Raw genomic sequence first — 13,343 nt, forward strand, 5'->3', positions numbered from 1 at the left:
ATTATTAGTTTTCTTTTCTTTTTAGTTGGTTCAGCGCGGCCGGAAGCAACGGATCCGATTTGTACAATCCAAACGTCTTCATTAGTAAACACAAACAGAACTGTATAGAAAATGCGGTTAGTTGTGTATGGTTTCTTTTTTTCTTGGTGCAGAACCACGTGGTTCCCGGCTGCGCTGAGGCTGAGGTACAATTGTTCAACTTCATATAAAATATCTCCAACAAATGTAAAATGAAAAAAATAAAAGGAAACAAACCCAACTTCCGAACTGTTTTGTATATTATATGCGTTCATTTCTCATTCATATCATCATCATATCATCTTAATTCTTTGTAAAGGTTATATAAAAGAGGAAGTTTTGGTTTATGTGTACAATGTCCGTATAATATATATATAATCTTTATTTATTTTTTTTTTTCATATTTTGTTACATATATTATATATAATATATATGAGAAACTGGCAGTTTGCATAGATTGATACAACTTACACATACATAACACATAGACAGAAACGTAAAGCAGAAACACTTACACAATCTATTCAAATAGGTAACCATTCGCCACCCGCGTCTCTATTAATAAACGCAGAATAATATGAAAATAGTTATATATTTATTATGTATATTTATTTATTTATTTTTGCATTTTTTTAATTTTTTTTTTATTTCTTGTTATTATTTTTTTTTATATATCTGAGTCTCCAATGTATGTAAATAGATATAATCTCATGTGAAATTCTCTACGTAAAATAAAAAAAGAACATTCTATAACTTATGTGTAATATAATATATATATAAGTACTAAACATCCCTTAAGAGCTAATTTTGATTTTGTGCCTCCGTTTTTTTTTCTTCTTTCATTATTCTTAATTATATAACAACACGACTTTCAGCAACATTCGCGCAATCCACTCTGCGGAGGAACCCCCTCAGAATAATAAAAAATATAGTTTACAAAAAAAAAAAATCAGATTGTATAGTTTGTAAAGAGAAAGCAAACAAATGGAAACGGCAGATAGAATGGAAGGGACGCGCTTAATATTTGTGAAAAAAAAGGATTAATAGGGGAGAGAGAGAGGCTTAATCCTCGATTTTACCCCGTTTACCCTAAAATCGACGTCGACGTTTATTTGATTTGTGCATTTCGCATCCCCCGAAACCCGGCCACGTGCTACACCCATTGTCATCCCTCCAGCTTTTCGGCAGAAATAGGAGAAAAAAGAAAGAAAGAAAGAAAGACCCAAAGCAATCAATAATCTGTAAATACATAGGGGTTGTATGTTAGGGTTTTACAGAAAACTGGAAAAAAGAAATAATAATAATACGCAACCGAATAAAAGTGTTATTACATAATGGCGCCCTGTCATCTACCCCTTTTCGGTAGATCTTTTTTTTTCCCATTATTTCCTGCTATTTTGACCAAAAACGCGCGTTTCCCCCTTTCACCCAAAAAAATTACGCGCAGCTGCATATTACACAATAACGGGAGCGATTAAAGAATAACACTTATTTCTTTCTTTCTTTTTTTTTTCTTTCTACGTTGTTATTATTATTATTATTCCCGATAAATTTTTCCTCCCCGCTGGAGCCTCGTTTGTTCAGCTGCCCTGCGCGTGAAATTTAATTAATTCGAGGACGATTCGAGGAAAAAGGAGGAAACAGAGAAATGCGGAGGGAGGAAAATGAAGGAGAGAGAGAACGCATATGACAAACGGACAACTCATTCTTGAAGGAGGGGATGGTCGGGTCGGGTTTTTCGTTCCATATATATAGAAAAATGTATTTGTGAGGGTGCACGGGGGCGACGGGGAGGGTTTTTTTTTTCTTCCTTCGCTTCAATAATTGGAAAGGCGGCCTATTTCATTAAGTTTTCCCGGGGAGCGATGTCGCGTCGGCCGGCGTCGCGGCGCGCAGCGTGGGCCGCGCCTTTATATATAGGTCGTAAATTTGGTGAAATGTGGATTTGGAAGGGAAAAAAAAATATATATATGAGAGTGTAGGTTTATCCCATTCTCCCTTCGTCCGAGGGGAGTCCGAGCCGGATGACCGCGGGGGTGGATATACCACCACCACCCCTAAGCAGTCTCCTTCCATCCCCTGCCAAATCTTTCCATTAATTAATAATAATAATGATAATAATAAATATGCCTCGTCGAGTTATTTATATATTATAAGAAAAAGTATATAAAATAAAATAAAATAAAACCTATGTTTAATAAATATGACTAGAAATAAAATGACTTAGTTGGAACGCAACTGAATAGTAAGAACTTTAATAAAATAATAAAAAAAAAACCTATCTATAAATATATCTCTACTAGTTATTAGGAACTCAAAGCTAAATAATACTAATTAGGAACCGTGCGTTTTTTGTTGTTGTTGTTATTTCTTTATGTTTCTTTTACATAAATATTCTCGGTGAATCGGTAAATTCAATAAATCATATTTTTTTTCGTTTCCTCTTCGACATCCTCTCTCTTTCTGAATCAATCGGCCTCGTTCAACGACGAATTCGATTTATATTCAATTTCGTGCTGTAAATTAGAAAACCGCGTGGAAAGGAGCGCAAGCGCGCGCCTTCTGAGATGTGCTGCAGATAAACGAGCACGATGGAAAATCAATAGAACAATAATTATGGAATTCCTCATAGGTGTATATATCTATATAGATATACGAAGAGTTGGAGAAAGAGAGATTCGAATTGGAAACGAAATGGGTTCCTCCCAAAACATTAAGCGCTCAATTCACGTTTTCACCTTACAAAATTGATAGTAAGTATTAATAATAATAATAGGAACAAAACTATAAACGAACATAAACCTGACACACTAGTAGCCGTAAAGCCCAATAAAAAAAAATACACTCAATTATTCAAATAAACTACTAAATATGTATGTATATATATATATAATATATGATAAATAGAAATCTTAATATTTTGTACAATGTTTTTCTTTTGCAAAATATAATATTCTCTTTCGTTCATTTAGAGATTAAACGCAACTGCTGCAGGAAAATAAAGGAAATGAACAAAATATGCAATCGAGTCCCAAGTATATGCATGCTTGTATGTATATATATATAATAAACCTCTGACATTTCGGAGCACCGAGTATGTAAATAAATACAAATATAACGTCATTTTTGTCGAATAAATATGATCGATCTTTCGTCTGCATCGGGCGGCGTCTGTCCACGCAATGCACACGCAAGATGCCATCTCGATTGATTCAGAAAAAAAAATATAATTATAATATATAGGAGAGAACCCGTAACAGTTAACTTAACCGTGTCTTGTGTTTGGTACCACACCAGTCCTGGAACATCATAGACTACGAACAACTTATAATTAACAGGGCGGACGTGGTGAGATACCCCACACAAAGTTTTTTTGATTTTTCGCTCATTTATCCTAAAACGAACACTCACTATCTAAATACAATATATATATATAATTCTTAGAGTGTTCCTGTTTATTTTTTTGCTTTGCATATAATAATTTATAGTTTTATTATAATTTTACTTTGTATCATCAATCTTCTTGTTCTTTGTTATCATCGTCGATTGTTTATACATATATATATTAATTTTTTCCCACAACATTTTCATCTTTTCATCAATCTAGTTTTGTTTGTTTTTTTTTTTTAATTTCAATTAAATATCTGGACCCTCGCCTTCACAATGTAGCCAGCCCTGTCCCGCCCAAATATGCGCAACAAAATACAATAATATTAACATTCTTGTGGACCCGGAGGGACGGTCCGGCACCGCGACGGGGTCGCATTGCGTAATACTATCATCCTGGTTCGCCTGCATCCGTTCTCATCAAGTTATTCCCGTTTTCATCATCATCTTTTTTTCTTCTATTTCATCATATTTTTCCTTTTATTCTATTGGAATATTATCGCTCGCACATAAATTATTCACGTATTGTTACACAAGTATAGCTCAATTGTGCTCGACGGGCCTCGCGCGTCGTTCGTATTCAAATTTCTGTCCCCCACAATGGATGCAATTGATTTTACGCCCGATTCCGTAATTTTTATGCATTTTTATTAGCTGGGGTGGTACTTTGCGAAAAACGAGGATTGACCAAGGGGTAGGGGGATGGAAACAAGGACACACAAAAATATATATAAAGGATCTAATTTGCATACTCGTAATTCGATACCCTGCAGGAGCGTACGCGCTATATATACAACATTCAGCTTTTTAAATGTAATGGAAGATTTACGTTAAACCTGAGATTTGTTGGCTTATTAAATATGCAATTGTATGAAGAATTGAACAGATGCATATATTTAAGAGAGAGAGAAAGGTGGATTGGGTGAAAAAAAAATATTGTACGTTTTGGGGTAGTTTTTGAATGGGGGAGGTGCACGCGCCAGGCCAGCTGTTTACAAAATTTGGGAAAAAAAAGGGGGTCGCACAATGGGGCAAAATATGGAGAATTGTAAAGAAATCGACGGGAACGATTTGCATGCCGTAAAAATGCAGAGCTTACGTCAGCGTAATGAATTCTATTGTGGGAGAGACAGAGGAATGAATATAACCGAACGAAAAAAAAAATAAATAAATATTATGCATGGGGGTCGCAGAAATTTGCATGCGAACGCAACGCGCGGCTTTTAACAGTTTCTAATAAAATTCTCTTCGTTTTTTTTTGTACCATACAACATAGATATATCATATTTTATAATATTTCGTAGCACCCAGGCTGTTACATTATGAAATAGCAGGTCATTTGCAATTACTGAAGGCACACAGCTTATAGTATTATAACTAGTAATTAGCAAAGGTAGTCACTTTGTACTATACAACAAGAAAACATTTTTTTTTTGTTTACATACCGATTTTGTTTGTCAACAGCCGCTTCCGGCGGAAATCCAGAACTCCGGCGAGTGGAAGACGGCCTGAGCCAACGGTCGAGCCGGACCGAAGGACTGTTAGATGTATATTCAAATATAATATATATTTTTTTTTATATATGTTTATATGTATATGTTATAAATATAAATGTTGCCGAGAGATGATAATTCCCAAGGCAGATTCGGCGACAAATATACGGCCAGGCTAAGGCAACAAACAACCCCCTTCCGCTCCGATTGAAGATTACCCGTAAATTGTCAACCCCTTCAATGTGCTGCGTATTCCTTCTTTCCTTGCTTTCATCCGTTTATCCTTTTTTTTTTGCATAGCCAACCAATATAATCCTTCGTCGTCCTGATATCCAATTGCCGATGCATCCATATCCTGGTTGTGCTTCTGTAGCCGGGCCGTCGGTTTGCCGACATTACTGAGGTACCGTTGATATAATAATCCTATACTCTATTCAGGAACTCGAGACAGGAAAGCGACGCCGACGAGGGCCAAACGTGGCGTTGCGACGTCGCCGAGATCTGATTGTACTCGTTTCAGTTAACCCTGAGTTGCGTGGACTGGGCATGCGGAACGTTAACTGACTTTTGAGCAAGCTACATCTAACAACTCAATACATATATTTTTTTGTGAACGAATAGTTAATATATCGAGAGATAAAATAGGAACTTCATAAACATCACCTAAAGCTTTCTATCGTACAAAACATCATAGTATATCTCGATATTTGTATTTTTATATTTTTTTTTGCGTTTTTCTTTTATTCTTCGTCTCCTGATTATCATCCTCCACCACTTCATACTCCTCGCATCCTCCTAATCATCATCATAATCATCATTTTCCCTTCAATTTTTTTATAATGTGAAAATTAACAGACTATATAAAATTTCACTCAGTCTTTCCGGTATTTGCATAAAAAATATGTGTGCTCATATGTTCCCCATAATATACGAGGTCATTTTTGCAAATATAGGAATTCGCTTATATAATAGATTTTATATTAATTTAAGTAAAATAATAATAAAAATCACAGGTGTAGCTATCGCCGTAATGTTCTTAAAAAAATATTTTAACATCTATTATGCAAACTATGTATCGTAACGGATTAGGCCGGGGTGAGAGTGAATGTCGCCGTCACCGGAGAGGACATCTTCTGCGACACCGGCAAGAACACTACCGATGGAACGAACTTGCGGATGTTGTTGGTGTGTTCAGTGGCGGTATTTTCCTCTACCAGAAATGCTTGCATAACATAGTTGGCATCATCTCCGTTCGGCTGAGGTATAGCGTAAGTGGCTGGCAGCTGCAACTTCTTAGCCGATTCCTTCAGCACCTGATCCATATCTGCTGGCATTCCGTCAGGACGAATAAACTGCTTACGCTTCACACCACCCACTTTACTTTTGATCTTCATATGCTGTTGTTGCTGATGTTGTTGTTGAGGTTGTTGCTTGCTCATGTCTGAAAGCGATCCACCGTCTTCGTTTTCTTCTGCACTCTCCGAAGGCTCCTTGGAAATTTCTCCCTGCGATTCCGTGTTACCGTTGAAGAATGGTGGCAGTGGAAGGAACGGGTGTTGCGTAAATATATGATGTTGAAGAAGTTCTGGTTGTGGGAAAGTTTGGGAACAAACTGGGCACTTTAGTTCTCCGTCTACACTTTGGAGTGAATGGGATCTTTCGTGGACGAACAGGAACGGCAGGACCGGAGTGGTGAATGGACAATAAGAACAATGGTAGGTCTTCGATGTGGACTCGGTGTCTGCACCCAAAATACTCGATAGCACGTTCTGCAAACCCATCTTCTGCTGTTGATTACTTGATTCTACGCTAGTGGGTATCTTCAATGTTGGACTTATTCTCTCTCCCTGAGGCATCTTCATTGTAGACGTAGAGGATTTGTTTGGTTGGTTCATAGTGTGTTGAAGTTGCTGCTCCATTTCGGCCCATTTCTCGGCACCGGCCTGACCGTGGTCGCTCAGCAGGTGGGCCTTCAGCCACTTGGTACTTCTAAACCTGCGGCTGCAAATCGTGCAGACTTCTGTAAAATGCGTAAAATATCTGTGACTAAGATCCGCCAAATCGGTAGGCTTTAAGGCGTTGTCTGGTTCGACTGGCATCGGAGGAGCCGCTTCTTCGCCTTTTCTAGGCTGCATAAGGCCTGATCCGTATTCTACAATGCCATGGGTATTATGTTTGTGAACACGAAGGAAGTATTTGCTGCACAACTCTTTATTACATATGTCACAAATAACTCCGCCGATCTGAGCACCGTTCTCGATCTCGATTCCGTGCATGCGTTGCATATGCGTCTTCATAAAGTATTTATTGCAAAGTTCTTTGTTGCAAATCTCACAATAGCTACTTGTTGGTGTCAGGTTCATTGTCGCGCGACGTTCGATCACTGGGGTGCTCGTTACAGGTGTACGGATTGGACCCTTCTCAGATGTTGTCGGGCCATTGTTAAAGTCTTGCTCTTTAGTCTCGCTCGGTTGAACAGGAGCGCCATGCGATTCTATAATGTGCTTCTTCATGTCATCGTAGTTCTGGAAATCCTTTCCGCACAAATCACACATAGTATTGTTGTTGATATTTGCGGCATCTCCGGCTTCTCCCGATTTCTCAGTATCTCCATTATCTTCCAGTAATAATCCATGTTCGGTCATCATGTGAGCATGCAAATAATAACGATTTTCAAACTCTTTATTGCATGTAGTACATGTGCTGTTTGCTTTGCTCACATCTAAATCGTTTAATTGGAGGATCATCGTTTGCAGCTTTTGCAGGTCTTCGCTGATGCTGTCTGCCGAGTTTCCAGCTTTGTCGAAATGGTCTGACTGTTTCTTATCGTCGTTCGTGGCTTCTTGGCTGGTGGTTGGCAATTTCGAATGGACGCTCACGTTATGCAATTGGAATAGGCTCATATTTTGGAATTTGATTCCGCATATCTCACAACTAATGTCTGAAGGGGATGACGTTTTACGGTCTATAGAGCTGTTGGTGGCTTGCTGTTCTGCCATGATCAAGTTCAACGGACTCGTTTGCACGTAATGCACTCCCATGGAGTCTATCTTCATATCTTTGTCTCTGTCGTCGGGAATGTAAATCCCGTGGCGTTTCATTTTGTGGGTTCGCAAAAAATATTTGTTACAGTACTCCTTGCAGCAGATCTCGCAAAATGCTTTTGGATTCATCACGCCGATGCGGCGCAGTCGGTTCGAAAGATCCAGCTCACGGGACTGCTGTCCGGGCGAAGTTTTACTGGGGGATGCATAGAACATACCCTCTTGGTCCGAGATTTCCTGTTTCATTGAGGTAGGTGGTTCCGATTGGGGAGCCCTGGGGCTCGGAGATTCTTCTTGGTCGTTCGCTGAAACGGCGTCGTTCGTCGATCCGTTTTCCGGGTTTTCCATTTCGAACACGGACTTTCCAATCTTCGGGAATAGCTTGTTGGTAAACGGATTTGGAAAGAGGTCGGGATAGGATTGCAGCAGCTGGGGTTTTGGCTCGATCTTGACAGAAGAAATGTCGACGCTTGGCACGGAATTCGGTATTTTCATGTTGGTCACGTATGAAGGAATGCTGACGGAGGAGCCCAAACCGGCCGTCTCTGCCGGCGGATCGGTGTAGATGCCGTGCTTGTTGGCTTTGTGTGTTTTCAAAAAGTACTTGTTGCAAAACTCCTTGTTACACAATTCACAGTAGGCGTCCGGGTTAAATATTCGAATTGGTTGCCGGGGAGGCAACGCGTCCGGCTGCGTGAACTGTGGTAGACCCATGAACATATGATTCGTGGTTGGAAACGGTAGAAGGTTGGGACTCATCCATTCCTTGCCGGGGATCTCTGAGATCCAGGGGATGTCCGGCTTGGTGATCAGTTGTTCTGGTGTTGCTGACGTATCCTGGTTGTCGAGGGAGTCGAGATTCGGCGAATCGCATGGTTCTCTTTTACATTCGAAGTTTGAGTGCTCCGAAGACATGTGGCTTTGCAAGAGATCTTGGGTCGCAAACACCACTTGGCAAATAGGACAGCGCGACTCCGGTTCTGGGGACGGCACAGGCTTACCTTCTGGAGACGAGTCGGATGCCGAGATCCTTACTGGTGTGGATTGTTTCCTTCGCTTCTTACAATTGTCTGATAGGGTTGTAGCCAGGCAACGTTTAGCAGGTCTCGGGACCTCGAAGTCGTGTCCACTCATCGGCGGGTCTTCTGGTACGGTCGGCGTGAAAGCACCGTGCATTGGGCCGGAATTGGAGGGCAACGTGACCGATGTCATCATCTCGTTTTGTAGGCGACATGCAACACTACCAAAAGGTCCCTGCCCAACATTTGCAACAGAAAAAACACAAAAATAGTACAATTGTGAAAAACGCGTTTTGGGAATTAAATTCATATTTACAATATAATATAATACCCGGTAAACAAAAGAAAAATAAAATTGCCGTTATTTCAACTCAAAACAAATAACAAAACAATTTGGTACCACAATTTATTGATGTTTTTCATTTAAAGTATATAATAAAATAATTTTAATTAATTCAAGAAATCCTTTTAGCTCAAATTATAGCCAATAACAAAATACTAAAATGTATATATTTCTCAAGCAAGTCTGAAATTGATTAGTTTGAAAACAAACAAACAAACAAAAAATAAAATAAAAATGTATAAAAGAGAAATCTGATTTAAAAAGTTGTGCTTCTCAATTATAATTCATATTTTCCCAATTCTGAATTAGAATGAAAAAGTTTGAAAGTTGTAAAACTAATTTTATTTTTTTGAGCAACAATAACCTAAAAATGAAACAAATTAAACAGAAAACTGATTAAAAAAAAGTTATGTTTCTGAATTATAATTAAAATTTCTCATTTTGGAATCCAATTCACTTACATTTCTGTTTATCTTGAAGATTAGTAATTTCATATTTTCAGCAAATAGAATTTATAAAATTTTGAAAAGTATACTTCTATTATATTATAAAACACTGAATTGCACTTGCAAAATCTGAATTGTACTACCAAAATCTGAATTGCACTTGATCAATTTGTATTGTTCAGTTTTAAGGTTAAGTTTTGCAAACAAAAAACAAATAAAAGAAGCTTCAATTCTAAACTTCGCTACCGCGAAAGTTGGTGGCGCAACCGTGGCGTGATCATAAGAGGTCCCAAAGAAAAATGTCAATATCCTCTCTGACCATCGGGGATCAAATTAACGGAGAGCCTTCATTAAATATTTACTGGGCGCGTATGAATCATCATCATCCCCTCGACCCTTCATAATTCGATCCCGCCGTCGATATAGAAAATAATTACGCTGCTACGTCTACTAACCGTGCTTCAGCGGGTTGTGGGGGTGGTTTTCTTAATTAGTCAACACACAGTTCGAACATCACAGAACAACAAAAAAAAAACAACAACTCCTATGTACTCCTCTAACACGCGCGACTTTCAATCAATGACACTTCTTCCAATAAGAACTGACAGGCATACAGGACACTCACTCACACACGCATACACATACGTATATATGTATACACGGAACCACCGCATGTGCTCCCTTGTTCCACGCTGCACGATGTCCGCCTGCGTATGTGTGTATGCACATACATCCCCGAAAATACAGCGTATTGAGGTAAACTATTAGTCTCCACCCCACATATAATAAAAACTACCCCCTCTTCATCCTCCTACTAAAGCGGCTCGTGAATCCAGCCGATTCACAGAAAAACGTGACAAGCATCGAATGTAACAAAATCAAATAATTTTGGAAAAAAAAAAATATTTGTCCACTAAAGCAATTATTATTATTTTTTTTTTCAAATAACAATCAAATATTTAATGAAGAATGCATTATTAAAACTGTGCGTGGAGACTTTTTTTTTTGCTTTAATATTCCAAGCCGTATCAATATTTAAATTGACACAGAAATATTGTAAATAAGATAATGAGAGCGAAATTAAAAATGTGGCCCCAATGAGAATATTGATTATGTGATATTAAATGCGTATAGATAAAAAAAAAAATGATAGAGGGAAATTGAGAGAGAGAAAGAGTTATTTGTATATTATGTATATGTAAAGGTTGAAATATAAATGTGTTTATAATGAAAACACCTGTATTTGCTTTAAAATATATATGTGTGTGTGTCTATATATGTATATAGATGAATAATAATAAACTTGATAAAAACCGAGAAGAGCGCAGACGAGTGTGTGTGTGGTATGTGTATATAATTTTTTTTCAGGATTAGATTATGTAAAGTACGTGTATGTGTGTGTATGTAATATGCGTAACTCGGTCAGAGGGGTTGGTTGGAGCACGCTATCACCGAGGTTCCACTACGAAAGTAGAAAAAAAAAATAAATGAAAATGGGAGTAGTGGGTTTTTCATTTTAAACATAAATGAAAGAGTGAAGAAAGTATGAAAATTCTGTAACGCACGCATACGCACATATCCACAGACACATGCACACGCGTGTATGTGTGTATATATATATACGCACGCACTCACACATGGACGGGAATTGTGGATTCCAAGAACTGGGGAAATTATTGATCATCAGATAAAGGCAACACAGCTATCAGAATAACATAATGACGAATGGAAACATAACGGACAGCGCAAATGAGAAGTATGTGAGGGTGAGAGTGGAGCGTATTGTGGATCAATAGTTCCACCCACGCGGCCAGCGAGTCGGCGACCACTGGTCAAAACGCGCACCCTAAAATATATAAGACATATACACCCCACACGACACGCCTTGGCAGACATATCTCAAAAAAAAAAATATGATGTTTATATATATTCACTAGCATAAAACAAAAATTAAAAAGAAAATTATTGTATTATTATATTGAAGATTTGATCCAAAAAGAAGTAATTTATACCCTTAAAAAAATTCAATCATAACCGAAGCTAATACATCAAACAACTATTGTTAACCTGAAAGAAAACAACTAAAATAAGAGTAGCAATGTTTTGATCATCTGTACACTTTCACTCAACCTATCTCTTTCTCTATTCGACTTCAAAAGTAAACGCTCGTTCCCTTTCGCTCTTCGAGTGTGTTATTTACAAACTGTCTAGCATCCTTAACCCCTTAACCCAATGTGCGCAAATTCTAATAAGCCAACGTATACAAAAAAAAAACAACAAAAATAAATAACAAAAATAAAAAAAAAACTAGGTAATGTCAAATTGAGAAAATTCTACAAATTTTTTTATGTATTTTGAAGATGGTAACTTACAAAGACCGACGGCGTCGATTTAGAATTTGTTCATTGTGAGCACCTAACGACACTAGCGCGGCCTAGCTACTGATAATTTAAGGGCAGCGTCGGGTTTCGACGCCGCCGGTGCGCAACTCCATCAAAATTAGATGACAAAATCCGCCATTTGTACAAGAAATGCGTGGATTTATGCCGCACACCCTCCGCCGCGCGTCTTATCACATATATATAGATATATATTTTAGTTTGTTGTTGCTCATCTGTCCGACGCCATCAAAACTGTTTTCCTTTAACAGTTGTTTTCAAAGTTTTCGAAATTTCTTGATAGATCAACAAATATCAAATCTTGGAAATAAAATTAAATATAATACAGTAAATTTTATAATCTAACTAATTTTTATATATTTATGCAAAATGGACATCACACAACTTCAATTTATTGAAAAATAGACAATTTTCATTTTTTTATATAAATCATAATTTTTTTTCTGCAAAAATTGATCATAAAACTTTTTGGTATTGTATTGAGTATATATTTTGTTGTTTTATTTTATTATTAAAGTTTTAAAAAAAAAAATTATAATAAAAATGTTTCATTAATTAACCTGAAAGAAAACAACTAAAATAAGAGTAGCAATGTTTTGATCATCTGTACACTTTCACTCAACCTATCTCTTTCTCTATTCGACTTCAAAAGTAAACGCTCGTTCCCTTTCGCTCTTCGAGTGTGTTATTTACAAACTGTCTAGCATCCTTAACCCCTTAACCCAATGTGCGCAAATTCTAATAAGCCAACGTATACAAAAAAAAAACAACAAAAATAAATAACAAAAATTAAAAAAAAAACTAGGTAATGTCAAAGTGAGAAAATTCTACAAATTTTTTTATGTATTTTGAAGATGGTAACTTACAAAGACCGACGGCGTCGATTTAGAATTTGTTCATTGTGAGCACCTAACGACACTAGCGCGGCCTAGCTACTGATAATTTAAGGGCAGCGTCGGGTTTCGACGCCGCCGGTGCGCAACTCCATCAAAATTAGATGACAAAATCCGCCATTTGTACAAGAAATGCGTGGATTTATGCCGCACACCCTCCGCCGCGCGTCTTATCACATATATATAGATATATATTTTAGTTTGTTGTTGCTCATCTGTCCGACGCCATCAAAACTGTTTTCCTTTAACAGTTGTTTTCAAAGTTTTCGAAATTTCTTGATAGATCAACAAATATCAAATC

At 37.5% G+C, this 13,343-nt stretch overlaps 1 protein-coding gene across 2 annotated transcripts; it reads right to left on the reverse strand.

The window, feature by feature from the left end:
• Positions 1-3,598: 3,598 nt before the first annotated feature.
• On the reverse strand, positions 3,599-13,023 carry LOC108565815. 2 transcript variants are annotated; one of them, XM_017925461.1, is made up of 2 exons: positions 13,016-13,023; positions 3,599-9,196 (listed from the first exon to the last, which is right to left on the reverse strand). In XM_017925461.1, exon 2 carries the CDS (start codon positions 9,155-9,157, stop codon positions 5,984-5,986), a length of 3,174 nt encoding a protein of 1,057 aa, XP_017780950.1. In that variant the 5' UTR covers positions 9,158-9,196; positions 13,016-13,023; the 3' UTR covers positions 3,599-5,983. The 2 variants fall into 2 exon arrangements, with proteins under 2 accessions (XP_017780950.1, XP_017780949.1); XM_017925460.1 differs by lacking the exon at positions 13,016-13,023 and adding an exon at positions 12,123-12,192.
• Between the last annotated feature and the right edge of the window lie 320 nt (positions 13,024-13,343).

Source organism: Nicrophorus vespilloides, unplaced genomic scaffold (genome assembly GCF_001412225.1).
Source record: "Nicrophorus vespilloides isolate i.1.1-1 unplaced genomic scaffold, Nicve_v1.0, whole genome shotgun sequence".
NCBI classification, from domain to species: domain Eukaryota; kingdom Metazoa; phylum Arthropoda; class Insecta; order Coleoptera; family Silphidae; genus Nicrophorus; species Nicrophorus vespilloides.

Coding starts and splice junctions, on each gene's coding strand:
- LOC108565815 (XM_017925461.1), bottom strand. CDS start 9,157: ATGATGACATCGGTCACGTTGCCCTCCAATTCCGGCCCAATGCACGGT.